Genomic DNA, 20820 nt, shown 5'->3' with positions numbered 1-20820 from the left:
AATCATCATGTTGCACTTTCTCTTCTTAGTGCAGCAGTGGAGATCCACTCATTTGAGTCTTTTCTAAAGAAACAAGTGCTGACTGATGAAGTCTGTTGAAATTTCAGAATCAAGACTACTCTAACAACTGACTGAAGCAGCTCTGCCATCATTGTAATCACATCAATGACCATCTGTAACATCATGCAGCTTTCTGTCATCAATACATGTATCTTGTTGGGGTTCACATATCTCTGTGATACTAGTATTGAGTTTGTGCAAGCAATGACTGCAAAGGTTCAGGTGAGTAGAATATCTGACATATTAATAAAATCAGCAGTGTCATCTTTGAATGAATTGAGAAGTGCTTGCTGAACTACAGTTTGAATTCAGTGAGACTGTATGACATAGCATAGAATGATAGAGATCACAATGGCTGTGTGTGTATGTTTCTGCAACTGATAGAATTTCAAGTGAGTGATTGGAAACTGTAGTTGACTGAAATTCTGTTGAAATGAAAACTTTTGTAGAGCCAGACAGTATTTCTTTTGACCTTCAGCTGTCAGAATATTGTTGACCAAGAGCATGTGTGTCATCTTTGATATTTCAGAAAGCTCACTGTGGCACAGATCAGATGGAAAGAAGATCACTAGATTGAGACATGATGTTAGCTTAAACAAGAGACTCAGCTTTCTAATCAGATCATGATTCTGTCACAATTTATCCCTTGCTTTTACGGTTTGTTTTGAATCAATATTGGCCTGGAGATGTAGTAGTTGATGGTGATAACAGCCATTGAAGACTATATCATAGAGCATATTGAATCATTGCATCTCTGTAACATTGCAGCTCTAACAGAAGCACATGACAGTTGATCTTTTGAGTTCTGCATTGTCATTCTGCTGTGACATGTCCCCTAAAAACATGAGACAGGGCACAACTACTCACATCATTTCTTCATCAGCCACATGAACATCAAAGTCTTCCTCCAGTGCTCAGAATTCTGAATCTAGCACATTGATCACATCAGAAAAGTTGATGACATGAGAGTCAAATGCAATGATATACACATTGTTTCATCTTCTTCACTCTGCTGCACAGAGTTCTGCTGATATCAAGTAAAATCTGGTAAGACTCTTGTATATGTTCTGATATAGTCCAAACCCATCAATGAATAACTGAAATGAAAGAGATATAATCTGTTTAATGAAGTCACTGTCACTGAACATGTTCTGTAATCTATCTCTGCCATAGTAAGTAAGCTCCAACTCACTGCAGAGTGATGTTAAGTGTTGAATTGGATGGAATGCATTTCTTGTAGCATTGAAGAGTCATTGAATGAAGTGTCTCTGTATTCCACAATGACTTGACATTTCATCAAAGCCATAGTTGATTGTGATATTTAAGTGAGCTACAATGTTTGGCTCTCACACAAGCTGCTCATCAGATCCATTCAGTAAAATCAATTTCTTCTTAAACATAAAAGACACTCTGTCTCTGATGCTCAGATAGAAGAAGAGCAGAATACACTGATTAAATGCATGCTGAACATGAAGAAGAATGTCTTCTTGTCAGCAAGCATCAGTTCTCTGATCTCAATCAATGAACAGAATTTAGTCAACATGCAAGAGAGATATTTTCTGCTGACATGTACAGCTGAGATGGTCACATTTGAAACTAACAGTGTCTGACAGAAATATTAGATCTTCATTGGAATATCTAGCAAAGTTCTCAGAGGAGCATTGTATTGAGCTATTTCAGCTGATGAACTGCCAGAGTTCAGTTGGCTTGTCAACAAACTCTGCCATGTCAATATGAATTCTTTGATGGAAAACTGATGAACAGATCAATGCAGTGACAAGCACAACTGAGTTCTGAAAGAAAAGATTGATTTGGGGCACAGAGTCTTTCAGAATACTGACTTGGACAGAAAATGTTGACATCTTTGCAGAAATAACTGCAATAGAGATCTGATTGATGAAAGCAGCAGAAAATCAAGATCTGCATTTACTTTTCAATGCACTCAACTCTTTTGACAGATCTTTAATTGCATGTATGCTGTTGAGAAGGTCAAGCACTTTCAATAAAGCTTTGTAGTGTTCACAGAAGATCTCTGTATATTCACATCAGAGACTTAACACAATCATAAACTGATCAGCATCTTCACTAACACTTACTGATGTCTTAATCATGTTGAATTTGGTCTTCTGATTCTCCACAGCCTCATTCTGACACATACTGATATGCTTGAAAGAAGTTTCAGATTGTGAAATGAGATTAATAGAATCAGATGACTCTCTCATGTCATGCAGTATCTTCTTCAAGATGTCTTGAATGACAACATCTTCTGGTTCAGACTCAGTGTCTGATTGATCAGATGCAGTGCTAGCCTGATAACAATTAGCTAGTCACACAATAAAGAAGAATGGACACATACTGTGATGCTATGTTCTTCATTGTCTATCAGATCTCTGAAGATGCAGATGTCCACAGAAGTGCATTCAATTACTTGAGAGTCTGATTCAGTGAATGACAGTTGAGAGTCTGGTTCAGTGAATGGCAGCTGAAAATCTGAATTGAAAAATGGCAGTTGAGAGTCTGACTCAATGAACAATGCCTGAGAATCTGAGTTGACCAACAAAGTGATTTGCTGCTCTGCATGCATATTAATCAGTGACTTAAAGAAAAAAAAGCCCCATAGATGACTGAAGTGTCTGCAAGACATTGTCTCAATGTAGTGGATATCACATTGAGGTAGTGCAACATTGGAATATCAGTGGCAATGTACAGAATACCAGCAGCAATCCATGGATAGTGAAAGAAAAAAAAAAAAAAGAAAGACTGGGGGAGAGAGCTGTGATGAGTTTTATAAAGAGAGAAAGCATGCAGTCAGACATTGAATGATGCAGCACTCAACTCAATCAATCAACTATTGATTCAATTGACCCACTGGCATACATGCAGCAAAGATTCAGCATAACATATGTTGATTGAATGAACTCATTTTGAGTGCTAAAGTCAGGGGCAGATATTTTCAGAATTTCACATAGAAGCTCAGTGAATATAAAAGCACTATCTGAAGTCATTCAGAATAGCATCAGCATCAGCATTTATTTTCTATTCAGTGATATCTTATATTGTTATTGAAAATCTGTCATGCCAGTCTCTCTGAACTGTTCTTCTATCCAACAGAGTCAGAATCTTCTTGAGAGTTTTTCAGAATCTTCAGAGAATATTCCAACTGAGTCTGATTCAGAGTTCAACAAGTCACTCTGCAAAGAAGATCTGATGACTTTTCTGCAGAAGTGTCTTGCTGAGAAGCCATCAGATGTGATCTATCTTCTAACTCTGATTCATCTATACAGTAAGAAAGCCTCAGTCAAAGAAAAGAAATTGCTGAAGGCACTGTGGTGGAATTATTTTATTTGTCTGTGCAATGATGACATTTCAGATCTGGTGACAAATATATTCCAGCCTCTTGATATAATGTGCAGGGGTAAGTATTTTGTCTCTAAGCATGACTGATGTGCAAGAGATATAACCAAGAACTGAAAGTGTGGTAGCATCAAACATGCCAAAGTAGATAATCAACTGATCTTTGAAATCCCATCAAATAATGACTTCAAATACAGATTGTAACATCAAGGAATCATGGAACTAAGCTGCATGGATGATCCAGAGACTGGCATTCATAATGTAACAGACACATCTAAGCTGGTTTCATATTTTATTTGAAACTTTGAACTGAATTTCTTTCTATGAATGTTCTATTGGATTGCACCAGTTCTTGACTACAATAAATGTTTGGTGTGGGGAAAATGATATATACACCATGAGTTGAAAACTCTATTAGTCTGTGGACTGGATTGTAAGCCTAATGTGCCATAGAATTGTATGCAAATATGATTGTGTGCATGAAAAAATATCTTGATATTTCAAAAGCCAAGAGATCTGTTGAAGATCATAATGCAGTCCATGTCTTCTAATGCATCATTACAAAGATGTCTGACATTGCTGTACTGTAGCAAAATGACTTTGGAGCTCTAAGCAGAAGACTGTGCAAGACATTCAGAGTCATTATATACACAAGTGAGATGTCAACAGAGACAACATTGACATTGAAAATTCTGTCAAGAACATTCACAAGAACACTGTTGACATCAGTAAGTGAAAATGCAATGTTGGTCCCATGCCAGAAGATCCAGACTTCTACACCAACAGCTTCTATGTCAACCACTTCTATGCCAACCACTTCTATGCCAACCACTGAAACCACAGTGTCTGTGCATGATGATGATGGTCAGCATAATGAGAAACCATCAGTGTTTGAAACTGAGACCACTGACAAAGCTTGAGCTACTGAACAGCACAAGACTGTCAATAATCTGACACTCTGGAGAAAGAAGGCATGCAGGTTCTGAGATTGTTGACTGCATGTCAAAGTTCATATGTGTGTTCTCAAGAAACCCACTGTGTATTTCTTGAGAACTCTGGTTTTGATGTGTCTATTCTCAAGAACACATGGTGGATTTCTTGAGAACTCTGGATTTGATATGTTTTATCAGTATTCTCAAGAAACCCACCATGAATTTCTCAAGAACTCTGGTTTTAATATGTCTATTCTTAAGTAACACATGGTGGGTTCCTTGAGAACTCTGGGTTTTATAAAACAAAATAGTTAGATTTCAGTTTAATATATACTAGAATGAGAATTCATTAACAATTGTATACATGGATCTGATTCTTGACTCACTAAATGTGGGCTTCAAGTTCAAAATCAATTTGTAAACACATAATCCATATGGGATAGCCAATATGGATGATAGTTAGTCAGAATTCCAGAATAACATAGACCCATATCACAACACATTCCAATTAGGAAATTCACAATAGTGTGTTTCTGCACCAGCTATAAATTTGCACACAAATCTCCTAACCTCTCTCTCTTTCTTTTCTCTCTCCCAAGCCAACACTTCTCCATTGGCCTGCCCCCTGCCCCCCTGACTGACCCACTGGTAAGTAGTATACAAAGAACAGAATGCAAGTATTCATGGAACTGACTATATATGAATAGTCTTGCCCCACCTGCCCACCTCACACTGTTTGGTAGATCCAAAGAGATGAGGGTGATAAAAACATGAGGCCAAGCTGACTTAATATAGCAATCACATTTTTATTGCTCTGTCCCTGCCCCCAGTCCTGCTCTGCAATGTAAGTTACCAACTCACCATTGAAGATATTGTATAACTAATGATATAAAGTAATCACATATCTATTGGCCTGCACCTGCTCTGTATTGTAAGTAAGCTAACTTGAAGAAAGATCTGGATATAGAAAAGACTAACAGAATAGTAATCAAATATTAATTGACTCTGCTGTCTTGTTGATAGGAAACTGAGATCACCCCTTTTAGTAGGAATATAACTGACATGATACAGAATATCTATTTTGGAATTCCAGTCTGCTTTGCAGTAAGTAAAACAACTCAAATAAATGATAGACATGTAGACTAATGATATATAGAAATGTCTCCAAGACAAAGAGTCACTGCTTTTTTGGTGTCATTCTCACTCATCTTCTGCAGCTGCAAGACTGACAAGGAGAAGATGAAGACACTCTGCACAAATTGTGTGAAATGAGTATATACTGCTCATATGGATAAGATTTGTTCTTGTGTGGAGATCTCAAATAAGACATGTTCAAACTGTGTGTTGACAAAGAAGAGCTGTGTGGCTGTTGATGACTGTTTTCATAAACTTATTGTGAGTCTTCTTGATGTGCACAAAAATTATAATGCAACCATTAATAGAGCTGCAAAAAAAATTTTACTTGAGAATATAAGTCATTAAGTAGATAGTTTACTTGAAGCTATTAAGACTGCAGAAGACTCTTTCTTCTCTGCTTTCATCTCTCTCAATGTTACTGCTGCTGTTCTCATCAATTGAGATTCTGGAGTTTTGCAGAAGCAAAAGAATCTTCTTGAGATCATTCTTTATGTTGTCAAGATAAGTTCACTTTTCTGTAGAGATTGATGATTAAAGTGAGCTGAAAGTGCAGTAGAATATTTGAGATGCTGTGGTCAAATTGACTGCTGAATTAAATGTGCATTGTGCTGAGTTCTCTGCTGCTTCTGGCATGGTAAGTAGTCTCATGAAGAATCATGCAACTTAACTGAATACTGAGAATTGCTCAAGAAGAGAAAGCATGATGGGTCTTCAGCTGTCTTCTTCTCACAATATCAACAGAATTTCAATTTCAGTTTTCATGAAACATCATCTCATGTGTCTTCAGACTTCTCTTCTGTCTCATTGAAATTGTGTCTGCTGCCAGTGCAGCAGATGTTTGCTGCTATTGACATCATTCTCATCAGTGAGTATATGCTCTCTCTGTCACTGCTCTGTTGCTCATCATCTTCCCCTGCTCTGAATTTCAATGTCTTTTTAGGCAATAATGAAGATGGCAACTCCAGTGGTCACTAGATGATCATATTTTGTTGTCTGAATGAGTGAGTGGGATCTTTTTGTCTTTGTTTACAGCTTTTCAGGTGGGTGGATGAGTTTATTGTGTTAGTTTAGTTATCTTATCTTGAATGAATCTCCTTCAGAATACTGTTGCAACTTGATAGTAAGAAGCTCAATGTATTGATGTGCTCAACATAGTGCATGCTCACTATATTGAGTTGGAAATATGTAGTAATTACTGACACCAACATTGGCACTACAATGTGGTGGTAATGGCTACATAACAGCTCAGAAAATCAGTAACCTGATGGTAGTGCAGAAATCCAGGATTCTGCTATGGTGTTGAGCAGAAGTCAGGTGACATGTCAGGTGACCCATACCAGAATGCATACTGAAATTCCAGATCTGTGAAATACTGTAATGTTATGGTACTGGCAACATAGCCATGGGTAACCACTATGTAGTAACTCAGCACAACATTGAAACTACAATTGCATAATATTACCTTTGTTGGTTGCCACAACTTGAGTCAGTATTTGCAATGTTGTCTTGCATAGAGTTAATTGAAGTTAACTTGATTAAGTGTATTTAACTTTAGTAATGTTTTGTATTGAAGTACAGCTAGCTATTTCTACCACAAGTACAATTACACCTACATACAAAGAACCTTCCAGAAAATTTCTAAGTTCACAAAAACTATGAAAACAGTAGTAAAAATCACCTACTAGCTAGGCTAGTAGGATAGTAGAAATTGCCTGCTAGTCTAGCTAGTAGAATAGTAGAAATCACCTGCTAGCCTAGCTAGTAGGATAGTAGAAATCGCCTGCTAGCCTAGCTAGTAGAATTGTAGAGAATTGCCTACTAGTCTAGCTAGTACAAATTGTAGAGAATCACCTGCTAGCCTAGCTAGTAGAATAGAAGAAATTGCCTGCTAGCCTAGCTAGTAGAATAGTAGAAATTGCCTGCTAGTCTAGCTAGTAGGGATTGTAGAGAATCATCTACTAGCTAGACTAGTAGAATAGTAGAAACTTGTGTAGACTTCTACTGTAGAAGGGAGTTAGTAAGTGACTTAGAGATTTGAAAAAGATGAATGAAAATTTTTCACCTGCTGATCATTTTCTTGTTAGATTTAAAAATGTTGTTATTACCATATAGTAGATTCAATGTAGTGAGCTCTTACTACATAGTAGTTAAAATATGTAGTAGTTACTGTAGCCAATGTTGAAACTATGAGGTGATGGTAATGGCTACATAACAGCTTGAAAAATCAGTAAGCTGATCATGCTATCTCTCTCTCTCTCATGCTTATATCTCTTTGTAATCATCTCTTGCCCAATCTAATCTCATTTATGAAGACTATAAGTCATTGTCATGTTATCTGCAATCATCTGATCCTCACAGTTTGCCACTTAAATAAGCAGATGGCCCAACAATGATTTTTATAAGACAGAACAACTAAGACCAAACTGAATTCTCAACTCTTTTCTCAGTATCAGAGTTAGTCAAGACACTGAGTGTGATGATAAATCTGAATGAAAGCATAATTCAGACTGAGAAGTTATTCTCAGAGAATACAGAATTTCTTGAGAATTTAAGAGAGTGAATACATCTCATGAAAAGAATTCAAAAACTACAGAAGAGTTTACAAACTCTGAATAGAAAGTATGAATGAACAGAATCATTTAATGTTCTGATCTCTAACTTAAATTCTTCAAAGAAGAGTTCAGTCATCAAGCTCTCACAACATAAAATCAATTATTAAATCAAGAACTATGCAGTCTATCAACAGTTTATCTTTCAAATAGAATTCATCTGAGATGCTAGTGATCTGAACAACAATGAAACTCTGAAGTATGCAGTCACAGAGTTGAACTATAATGAGAAAGATTTTTGAGAATCACACTCAGCTCAGAACTCTACTCTAAACATCTGAACTAAACTTAAATAATTTCTACTTTTACAACTAGATGATTCTGAAAACTGAACTCAATTGGTCTGAAGAAATCTTTTTCATCTTCATAAAAGAGATGATGAATCAGACTTTGACTGATTGCAACAATTTCAACAACATTTGCAATAAGTGAATGAAAAGACACAGAGTGTGAATAAGTTCATCAAACATCTTTTTCTATGACAATACAACAAATCTATGCATAATAAGCTGGATGAACAGAAGAATCTCTCAGAGAAACTGAATGAGATTCAGACAGTTGCAATGCAATTACAAGCTAGTGTTAAGAGTTTCACTCTCAACCCAAAGTCATAATCCATCTCAAAGACAAACATCAACTGTGATGGAACACCATTCTATTCAAATTAAGTCTGTGAATCATGAGGTCAGAGTTACAGAAACAAGATCTGAACCTCATCACAACAGAAAAAAAACCAACACCAAAGAATCTTTAATTCTCAGTTTACAAACTCAAAGTGAAGAGAAAAATCAGATAAAAATGCTAGCTATAATTGTGATGAGACTGATCACTATGCAGATAAGTGCATCAAGCCAAAGAAGAAATAGAGATTTGAGAAGCAGTCTGTGAATAAAATGAACATCAAGCAATTGAAGTTGTCAGAACTACAAGCTGTTTTTTCAATCACATTGTCTGTCAGAGTTTGTAACTCTGAGATAGAAAAAGAAGTTAAGTGAACTTCTGTGTGTGAGGATTGAATGGTTGCAGATAACTTGACAATGGCTTACAGTCTTCATAAATGAGATTAGATTGAGTGAGAAGTGGTTACAAAGAGATCTAAGCATGAGAGAGAGAGAGATAACTTGTATTGCTACAACAGTATCTAGAGTCTCTAGATATGTTGCCACTGATCTTCATAAAGAAGCATCTGTGGCAGATTTTGTGTGTTCAGCTTTGCTAGTGTGATCATGTGATCAGTCACAGAGTTTACAAACCCCAGATGCCATGAAGCATGATCATCTAAGCATCAAAAAGATTTTATGAATCTCTTTTAGATGATGAGATGAATGTAAGAAGACCACAGCACAGAGTCTTACAGATTTCTTTCTCTTCACAAGTCTTGATTCTCAAGATGTTGATGTGATTAAGATCACAGTGAGAGTGACAGCTCCACTGTGATTGTAACAATTTTGTACAAAATCTCTTTTTGATGTGATGAATGTAAGGAGACTGCAGCATGAAGTCTTAATTCAATCTCAGTTTCTAGATGTAGATGTGACAGTAAGATCACAGCAAGAGTGACAGCTTCTCTGTGATTGTAATATAATTGCTGTAGTGACTGTCATTTCTCATGATTCATCTAGTAATACTCAGCAATTTTTATAATATAAATATCTCTTTCTTGATCTTCTTTCTCTCTCTCTTTCTTTTTCTTTTTCAACAACATTCTTCTTTATTTTGATAAGAGTTCTAGACAAGCATTCTCTTCTTGATGATTATGAATCTTGAGAGACTTTGTAAAGACTTTTCTCAGTGCTAACACATTATGCAGAGAGATAATTTGCTGTGTCTTTCTTCTGTTCAAATTAAGATGTTGAAATGTGAGCAACAATGGCTCAATAAGTTTGAGAGTAAAATCTCAATCAGTCATCATTCAAGATTCTCTTTAGGAACAATGTGAGAGATGTCTTCAGAATCTTCTGCTTCATCTGAAGCAGAGTTCTCAACTACTGCCATTTCTCAAAAAAATCAAAGTGGAGGAGCATCATTGCTGTTGATTTTCATTTACACAACAGAGAGTTATGTCTCTGAAGACTTTGAGATCTCTTCTCAGACATTATAATTCAGTCAGTCTGATTTCAATTATGATGGTGTAAGTGATATTCTTCCATTTCTTCTTCTTTTAATGCTTTGTAATTGCTTTTACAAAGCCTGAAATATTTTTTACAAAGTGTTTCCTCACTCCATAATCCTCTTTTCTGTGTGCATGGCTGATGGCATATTCAGAGTGCTAATATTCAAGCTTGATGAAAACACTCAATGATGTCTACTGTGTCTAGTAACAATTCTTTTTCAACTACTAACTCCATTGCCTCAGTTGATCAGATCTTGAGAGAGAATGATCATTCATCTTTCAAATCTGAAACTCTTGTTTATAATGCACCATCTCATTTTTCTCAGTCTGATTCATTTCTACTGCATTCACATTCTCAGTCTGTGCTCTTTTCTATACTGCACCCATTCTCAAGCATTGATTCTGTCTCCAATGCATCCAAGATATGTTGAGTTGCTTTGTAACATGACTTATAAGACAGTTTCTGCTTCATAAATTCATTTACAAAGTGATATTAAAAGTCTCAGCTAATGCTTTTTCTTTCTCTAGAAGTCAGTCTCATTAACTTCTTCTCTATTTACTGTGTCTGCTTCTGCTTCTACTTCTGCTCCCCCAGTCTCTGTCCTGGCTGTTAACTTGTCAGCCAGGACACTGATTACTATGAGTCATCTTTCACTCTTAATTTCAGATCAGAATTCATCTGATTGTGAGAGATGACTTCTTGCTTTCTCTCTTCTTCAGTCTGCAACTATTACTGATTCAACAGACTCTGTTTGGTTGAGAAATAGAGCTCAGCTCCAGAAAGAAGTTCTGGTCACTATGACAGACAATTATCTTCAGCAGTCATGTACAGCATGCTGGAGTAACTTAAATCTCTCATTGAGGCAGTGTGTTGCAAGTTCTCTTGATAGAAACAGATGTAATAACTGTGTCTATCAGACACACAAAACTTATTCTTTCAATTCTTAGAGTTGCTCTCTTATTTTCTTTCTTTTGTTACTGTGAGCTTTGACCACTAATAGTCTAGTTTCCTCTTTCTCTTGCAGACTTTGACCATTAATAGTCTAGTTCTTTCTTTTATCTTAGAGTAAATTCACTACTTCTGCTTCATGAACTACTTCTTGACAGTTGTAAATGCTTTTACAGACTGAGTTTTTCTCTAAATTGATTCACTACTTGGGTCACTACTCTTCTGCTTCATGAATCAATCTCTAACTGCTTCATAAATGTCTTTATGAATCTAACAAGACCTCTCTAAGTGCACATTCTCAGAATACAGCATAGACTGAACTTATCTGAATGTTTTCTATGAAACTCAAACAGCTTCTTATCTAGATGTCTCACATTCTTTGAAGACTTCCAAGTTCTTTCCTCATATCTCTGCCACCACATAAGATATTCAATTGCTCAGCCATTCTTATAAGAGTCAACAATCTTCTGTATCTGATACTCTTGCTTCACAGAGAATGTCTCATGAATTAAGTGATGTGATTGACTATCCACTCTCTTCTGTTCCTTGTGTTCGGTTAGAAGGGACACATGAAACACATTGTGTACTTTCAGCTCTGATGATAGTTTCAATTGATAGATTTGGAGCTTCAATTTTTCCACAATTCAGTATGATTCATGCTGAAGAACATTCAACTTCTTGCTAGAATGTGCTGTTCTAATGTTATGAAGATCTAATCACATCTGGTCATCTTTGTAAAATGATACTGTAGTATGTTTCTTGTCATAGTAGCTTTTTTGATAGACTTGCATCTTTGTAAGACTCTTCCAAGCCATCTTATGCAGCTCTTCCAACTGGTCTGTCAGTTTATGAAGCTCAGTTGTGACTGATACTGATATTTCTGCTTTCAGAAAATTCATCTGTAGATGACTTATCATCAAAAGCTCAAAGAGACTCTTCTCTGTTGAGAATTGTCTAGAGTTGTTGTAAGCAAACTCTGCATGAGGCAATTTCCCAACTCAGTTGTCTTGTTCATAATTGATGAAGCTTCATAAGTACTGTTCAAGAGTACTATTCAGTCTTTCAGTCTGATCATCTGTTTGAGAATGAAATGCTGTGCTCATTCTTCTATCAACTTTGAGAAGATATAACAGATCTTCCCAGAACTCACTTATAAATATTAATCCACAGTCAGAGACTATGCTTGAGAAAAGTCCATGCAATCTGACTAGCTCATGCATAATCAATTCAGCAAGTTGTTCAGATGTCAGCTCTTTTCTGACTGGAACAAAGTGAGACATCTTCATAAATCAGTTCACAATAATCAGAATACAGTTGAATTCTACTTTCTCAAAATTCTGACTTGATGAGAGGTCTGTAATCACATTCATTGTGATGTGTTTTCAAGACTTTTTGGAAATTGACAAAGAAGACATCTCTTCTTGTGGTTTCATCTGAATCTGTCTGAATCTCAAGTAAACATCACAGACATCAACACATTCTTTCACAAGCTTCTTCATTCTTGGCCAATAGAATCTGTGTGCTAGCAGTTTGTAAGTTCTTTCACTTGTGAAGTGATCTGCCAGAGATAAATCATGATGTCTTTTAATCAATTCAATTTGCAGAGCTTCACTTGTGGGTATATAGAGATGTTCTTTCATAAAGAGACAGTCTTTCTTCTCTGTTCAGTCTGTGAACTTAATTGAATCTAACTGAAGATGCTTTCTAATCTCTATTGCATGGTTGTCATCAGCAAGCATCTCAGATAACATTGTCATTAGATTCAGAGATGCAGTCTCTTGTAAGTCTGTTTCATTCAGAGCATTACTGAGAATGAGCTGCTTGACATCTTATAACTCATTCTCAAATCTTTGAATATCATAAGTATCACTCAGAAGCAGCTTCATGTAAGTCTGCTCTGATTTGTAACATGTCTTTTCATTCACATAGTGCACATTTCTGTTAGATAAGACATGTTTCAAGTCTTTCTTCTCAGCTCACTGATCAGAACAGATCAGCATGAAACAGAGCTGTTCAGCTGCTTTATGTTCTTGAATATTCTCATATCTCAATGCTTCAGCATAGTCTGATCTTCACAAAGGATCATCTGCTGGATTTTTTGATTCTTTCACATAATCAATCTTAAATCAGAAAGCTGACAACTTCTGGGCCCACTGCACTTGTCATCTTGACAACTCTTGTGTGGTTTCAAAATGTCTGAGACTGTCATCATCAGTCAGAACAGAAATGAGTTGAATTGACCTCTTCAGTCAGCATCTTTATTGACAGAATGACTCAACTATGGCCAGCAATTCTTGATCATAAATGCCATAGTTGTACTCAGCTGAAATCATCTTTCTTGAATAGAATCCCACTGGTCTCCACATGTCATTCTTCTGTAGCTGAGAGAGAATCCCACACACAGTAAATTCAGATGCATCTGTTTTCAGCTTAATTTTCTTCTTTGAATTAAAGTGATATATCATCACTTGCTTCATAAATGTCTTCTTCAAGTCATAGAAGAATTTATGAGTCTCTTCTGTGAGAAAGCTGAATGAACTGCTCACTTCTTCACTTCTTCTTCTTTTCTTTCTGAATTGCTTCTTTCCTGACTTCCTGCCCTTTAACATACTAGTCAAACCAAGCACAAGCTTGAAGAACTTGGGAATAAACTGTTGGTAGAAGTTAGTAAATTTCAGAAAAACTTAAATATTCTGATGACTCTTGGGCTCTGATCAAGAAATGATCATGTTCATTCAGGCTTTTTTCATTGAGACATCTTCTGGCAATATCACATATCTCAGAAAGTCTATCTCTGTAACACTGAACTGGCACTTAAATCTCTTGCAATAGAGTCCAGCCTCTTTCAGTGTCTTGAGCACTTTATGAACATGTTCAGTGTGTTCATTCTCATTCTCACAGTACACCACAACATCATTCAGATACATCATCACAAAGACATCTAAGTACTTTTTCAGTGTCTTATTGATGTATGACTGAAATGCTGCTGATGCATTTGTAAGTTCAAATAAAATCATCTGATATTTAAACATTCTCAGTGAAGTTCAAAAAGCTGTTTTTCATTCATCTCTCTTTTTCATTTGTAAATGATGATATGCATTCTTCACATCCAGCTGGGTATAGATCTTAGTTTTCTCAATTCAATTCAGAATGTCTTCAATCAGTGGAAGTGAATATCAGTTCTTTACTGTCTTTAAATTCAAGTCCCAATAATTCACACACATTCATAACCCCCCATCCTTCTTTTTTGCAAACAGAATGAATGACCCAGCTGATGATCTGGAAGATCTGATGAATTCACTTGACAAGATGGAGTTAACATACTCTTGTAAAGTCTCTGTCTCTGTTTCTGAAAGTCAATAAATGGAGCCAAACTTTGGCACTGCCCCTGGCAACAACTCAATGTCTAGATCATTCTTCCAGTGAGAGGGCAAGAAAGCATCTTTTGCATCACTGAATGCATCAATCAAATCTTTATAACTGTCTGATATCTGCAGATCCACATTCATGATGGTGACTTATTCACTTTTATGAACTCTCATTACATAGAAGAGTTTACCACCATTGACAAGTTCATTTAGAGAAACTGACTTGATTTTTGTTATAGAGTCTAATCCACTCTGTTTATGAAACTCAAGTGACAGATTTCCAAATGAAACAATAGAATCATGACAGTGTAGCCAGAAGAGATCTAACATCATGTTTTCAGATATATCAGCAATCAATGTCTGCTCATTAAACATCTGTCAATTACCCATAGTATCTTGTGTCTCAAAGAAAATGTTCATAATTTCTTCAGATACTAACTTTGAATGATTCTTTTCTGCAGTCTCCATCTCAACATTCATCTTACAAATCTTCAGACCCAGTCTTACTGTAAGCTTCAGACTTATGATCAGAAAGAAACATAGTGAGTCTGCTGCAGCAGTTCACTTAACTTCTTTTTCTATCTTAGAGTTATGAACTCTGATGAACAATGTGATTGAGAAAACAGCTTGTAGCTCAGACAACTTCAATTGCTTGATATTCATTCTATCTACAGACTGCTCCCCAAATTCCTATTTCTTCTTCAGCTTGATGCACTTATCCACATAGTGATCAGTCTCACCACAATTGTAGCAAGCATTCTTATCTGATTTTCCACCCCACTTTGAATTTGTAAACTGGGAATTGAAGATTCTCTGATGTTGATTTTCTTTCTGTCACAATGAGGTCCAGATCTTGTTTCTATAACCCTGATCTTGTGGTCCACAGGCTTGATTTAAATAGAATGGTGTTCCACCATGGTTGGTATTTGTCTCTGAGATGGATTGTGACTTTGGGTTGAGAGTGAAACTCTTGACACTAGATTGTAATTGCATTGCAACTGTCTGAATCTCATTCAGTTTCTCTGGAAGGTTCTTCTGTTCATTCAGCTTGTTGCACATAGGTTTGTCATATTGCCATAGAAAAAGATGTTTGATGAACTTCTCCACACTCTGTGTCTCTTCACTCACTTGTTGCAAATGTTGTTGGAATTGTTGCAATCAGTCAAAGTCTGATTCATCATCTCTTTTATGAAGGTGAAAAAGGTTTCTCCAGGCTAATTGGGTTTGATTTTCAGGATCATCTAGTTGTAAAAGTAGAAATTGTTTGAGTTCAGTCCAGATGTTTAGAATAGAGTTCTGAGCTGAGTGTGATTCCCAAAGATCTTTCTCATTATAGTCCAACTCTGTGACCACATACTTCAGGGTTTCATTGTCATTCAGACCACTAGCATCTTGAATGGATTCTATTTGAAAGGTAAACTGCTGATAGACTGCATAGTTCTTGATTTAGTAGTTGGTCTTATGTTGTGGAGACTTGATGACTGAACTCTTCTTTGAAGAATTTGAATTAGAGATCAGAACATTAAGTGATTCTGTTTGTTCATGCTTTCTATTCAGAATTTGTAAGCTCTGCTGTAATTTTTGAATTCTTTTCATGAGATGTATCTGCTCTCTTAAGTTCTCAAGAAATTCTGTGTTCTCTGAAGATGGTTTCTCAGCCTGAATTATGCTTTCATCCAGATTTATTGTTGCACTTGGTGTCTCAGCTAACTCTGGTACTGAGGAAAGAGTTGAGAATTCAGTTTGATCTTGATTGTTCTGTCTTGTGAAAATCATTGTTGGGCCACCTGCTTATTTAAGTGGCAAACTGTGAGGATTGAATGGTTGCAGATAATGTGGCAATGACTTACAGCCTTCATAAATGAGATTAGATTGAGTGAGAAGTGGTTACAAAGAGATCTAAGTAGAAGAGAGAGAGAGATAACTTGTATTGCTACAACAGTATCTAGAGTCTCTAGATATGTTGCCACTGATCTTCATAAAGAAGCATCTGTGGCAGATTTTGTGTGTTCAGCTTTGCTAGTGTGATCATGTGATCAGTCACAGAGTTTACAAACCCCAGATGCCATGAAGCATGATCATCTAAGCATCAAGAAGATTTTATGAATCTTTTTTAGATGATGAAATGAATGTAAGAAGACTGCAGTGCAGAGCCTTACACAATGTCAACATGAAATCCACAATGTTTGCACCATTAATTGCAATGCCAGTGTTATCTTTGGAGGAACTTTGCTGTCATGCCCACTGTAGGCTAGGTCTGCTCTAAGAGCTAGTACCTTATTAGTTAGCATAGTTCTAATCTCACTAGTACTTAAAGCCACACTGGCCTTCTCCCACAGAAGGTCAGTGATGAGTTCTTCTCTTACTGCACATATAGGAATACTACTTTGATACTATAAGTGCAACTTAGTTATCTTTCTTACACTGTAGACTTGATACATTGTTCTCTAGCATCTATCTTATAGGCTGCCATCTTACAGTTCTCATCACTAAAAACATGGAATGATTCATTAAACTACTCTGTTAGAAAACTCCTTTCTATTCTACCTTCTCAATATCAATGCATTTTACACAACAACAAACACAATTCCACACTGTTAGATACAATTAGATACTATGGCTGGAACCAGAAGTGAAAACAGAAAGAGATAAACAGATGTGAACTCTGACAACAATTCACAGATTGAAGCCTCTATCACTGTCTCTCAGAGAGAACAAATGAGTCAGACTATAGCATCAGAAACTATAGCTGAAACTTCTTCAATGAGTAATTAAGAAGCATCAGTAGCACAAGTTGAACACTTAATTGATGCTTTCAGCAAGTCAATGAATGTTGACATCTCAGAGAGAGCAACTTCAAGAGAACAGACATCAGAAGCTGTCATTTCAAATCAGAAAAAGAACATTATGATTCAGAATCTTCTTCATGATGCAGATCAAATCATCATGAAGCTTGAGACAAAGCTCAATCTCATCAAGAAAAAACAAGAGATTCAAAGATTGGAAAATCTCATTAAGAACAATGAAATCTTCAACAATTCTCCACTGAAGAAAAGAGCTGAATGGAATCAAGAAACAATATCCCCTACATCTTTCTTCAATCTGACACTCAAGATGTGACTGATTTCTTCAGAATTAATCATGAAGAATGCCAAAGATGTAATAGATGCATGAGTGACAGTGCTGAAAGTGCAACAGAAGAACTTTTTCTGTGATGAAAGTGCAAAAGACATAGATTCTGTGCACACTCTGATCTGAAAAGTGGAAAAAAGATTCATTGCCTGGACTCTCAAGAATTTAGAAGAGTTTATCACTGCCTCTGAAATCTTCCATCTCTACCAAGAGAGATACTTCAAGAACAATGATAAACACAAGATGTTGGAAGCCATTCAACACTTTGAACCAAAGCTATTGATCAAGTGGTCACATAACTTTAAGGACCCTGAGAAAAGAATCTCATGGGAAGACTTAAAAGCATGATTGAAACATTAAATTGTGGATCCAGAACACACTCTTAGAAATGCAGAATGTGAATATCTAACACTGATGCAGAAGAAAAATCAAAAAGTGCATGACTTTGTCATGCAATTAGAGACTCTAGAACACAGACTGAAACACAAATATAATGAACATCAGAGAAAGTCACACCTCTATTCAACAGTGCTCAGTGAAGTATGTGCTGAATATGACAAGTATGCAGATAACTTTGATGCACTTGACTATGACACATTGATACAAAGACTTATCACTGCAGAGAGAAACATCTCAGAAAAGTACAAGAAATCAAAGTCCAAAACATTTTCTTCATTCTTCTTTCACCAGAAAGGTAGTAAGAAAACCTACTACAAAGAGAAGAAAAAGAGTAAGTCATGAAACAATAAAACAGATCAAAACTCAGACTATGGTAATTTCTCAGCAGACAAAAGCAGCAGAAAGCACAAGTTTGATAATAAATCAGTATCATATTGTACTTTTCATAAGCAAAAAGAGCATGCAACCAAAAATTGCTTGATTCTGAAGAAACAGAAATTGATGGGCACCATGTCAAAAAATGAATAAAAGAGTTCATTAGCACTGCAATGGCTCTAGATTTACACAAGAAGCAGCAAAGCCACATGTCTTTTCTGATCACAGTACAGATTCAATCAGCAACAGAGAAAGAAACAGTTCTGATCTTAGTGAACTCAGAAGCAGAAGCAAACTTCATTGACTGATACTGAGTCAAATCAAAAGAACTGATCAATGATGGAAAATCTCTCAAGCTAGTCAAAGCAATTGATGGACACAAGATATGCATCTATGAAACCCATCATCTCACTGTCAGCACAACCAACAGTAATGAGATTATGCAGTCAGTGAGTCAAGAGTTTGAAAGTGTTGATCTAATCAATTACAATATGATTTTAGGCTATTCTTGGCTTAAAGAAATCAATCCACTGATTAACTGACAGAAGAACAACTGGACATATCAACAAAACATCTCTGAAGATCTTCAAGAACCAGAGATTATCTTGACTGAAGAAGCTATGATGAAAGTTATCACAGAGACTTAAACTTATATGGTCTTGATTGATGAACTTCTTATCACAGACAATGATTGAGGTACCAGCATGCTCTACAGCACAAACATTGTGAACACTGTGTTGGAATCTCCCAACTACATTATGCCACTCATGCAAAGTTTCTCCAAAGATAGTGCTGGCATCACAATTAATGGTGCAAATGTTGCAGATTTCATGTCAGCATTGCCTGACTACATTACATCATATGTGCACATCTTCTCCAAAGAAAACACTGCCAACCCATCCAGACCATCAAATGCTGAACATGCCATAGATCTGGAGAAAGAGAAGAAACCACCATTCATGCCAATCTATAATCTGTCAGAAACAGAGCTTGCAGTACTCTGAAAATACATAACTGATGCACTGAAGAAGAAATGAATTCAACTCTCAAAGAGTCCAACTGGAGCATCTATACTCTTTGCATCAAAGAAGAATGGAGATCTCAGACTCTGTGTAGACTATAGAGATCTTAATTGCATTACACTAAAGAATAGATATCCATTACCATTAGTTAGTGAAATGTTAGACAGATTGTCTGGTGCTAAGGTCTACACAAAGCTTGATCTCAGAGATGCTTATCATCATATCTCAATACACAAAACTGATAGGTGGAAGACTGCATTCCACACCCATTATGGCCATTATGAATATAGAGTAATGCCTTTTGGTCTTATCAATGCATCTGCCACTTTTCAAGCTTACATAAATGAAGCTCTTGCAGATTTACTAGATGTGTGCTGTGTAGTCTATCTGGATGACATTCTTATATATTCAAATAGCATGGAAGAACATAAGATGCACACATGTATGATATTAGAGTGCTTGAAGTGTGCAGTACTGTTTGTCAAACAATTCAAATGCAAGTTTGTGATGGAAAAAGTCTTCTTCTTGGAATTTGTCATAGAATCCAAGAGTATTTCAATGAAAATGAATAGAGTGTTGATCATTCTGAACTGACCAACTTTCAAAAGCATTAAGAAAGTTCAATTCTTTCTTGGATTTGCAAACTTCTATTGTCACTTTATTCATATCTATTCATGCATAGCAAATGCACTCTTTGAGCTCACCAAAGGGGATACAAAGAAGAAACAGTGCAACTTTGACTGGACAAAAGATGCCCAACATGCATTTGAAGAACTAAAAAGGAGCTTTACCTCAGCATCTTGCCTAGCACACTTTGACAATCAGTGATGCATTCAGTTAGAACTAGATGCATCTGATTATGCAGTAGCAGCTATTCTTACACAACTTCAAGAAGATGGACTATGGCACTCAGTTGTCTGCTGAAGTAGAAAGCTAATTGATGTGGAAACCCACTATGATACCCATGACAAAGAACTTTTAGCTATAGTAGCTGCATTCAAACACTGAAGACACTATCTGAAGAGAAGTCAGAAATCAGTACATGTCTTGTCTGATCATGCCAATCTACAGTTCTTTATAATGACCAAGAGCTTAAACAGACATCAGACAAGATGGGTGGAAGTGCTTAGTGCATATGACTTCATATTACTGCACCATCTGAATAAATTAAACCCAGCAGATGCATCAAGTCATTAATCAGATTACAAAGACATCTATCATGATGAGACTCTTCTATCTACCCTGCAACAGAAGATCAGACATGGTGTTCAACTAGAATGAAATCTAGAGGACAACAAACAGTTGGCTTCTATAGTAAACTGTGTCAGAGTGCATGATTGAACACTAAAAGCACAAGAAACAAATAAAAA

At 36.3% G+C, this 20820-nt stretch overlaps 1 protein-coding gene across 1 annotated transcript; it reads right to left on the bottom strand.

Annotated features, from left to right (window-relative positions):
• Positions 1-2105: 2105 nt before the first annotated feature.
• Positions 2106-2644, bottom strand: LOZ57_006869 (uncharacterized protein; the record flags this gene model as incomplete). The annotated part of the gene is made up of 2 exons (XM_049255884.1): positions 2106-2369; positions 2417-2644. 2 exons carry the CDS (start codon positions 2642-2644, stop codon positions 2106-2108), a joined length of 492 nt encoding a protein of 163 aa, XP_049105141.1.
• Positions 2645-20820: the final 18176 nt, after the last annotated feature.

This window comes from Ophidiomyces ophidiicola (assembly GCF_022830035.1).
Source record: "Ophidiomyces ophidiicola strain CBS 122913 chromosome Unknown scaffold_65, whole genome shotgun sequence".
In the NCBI taxonomy this organism is placed as follows: Eukaryota; Fungi; Ascomycota; class Eurotiomycetes; order Onygenales; family Onygenaceae; genus Ophidiomyces; species Ophidiomyces ophidiicola.
Note: the sequence above shows the minus strand (reverse complement) of the source record. Positions and strands in the feature narration are given on the sequence as shown.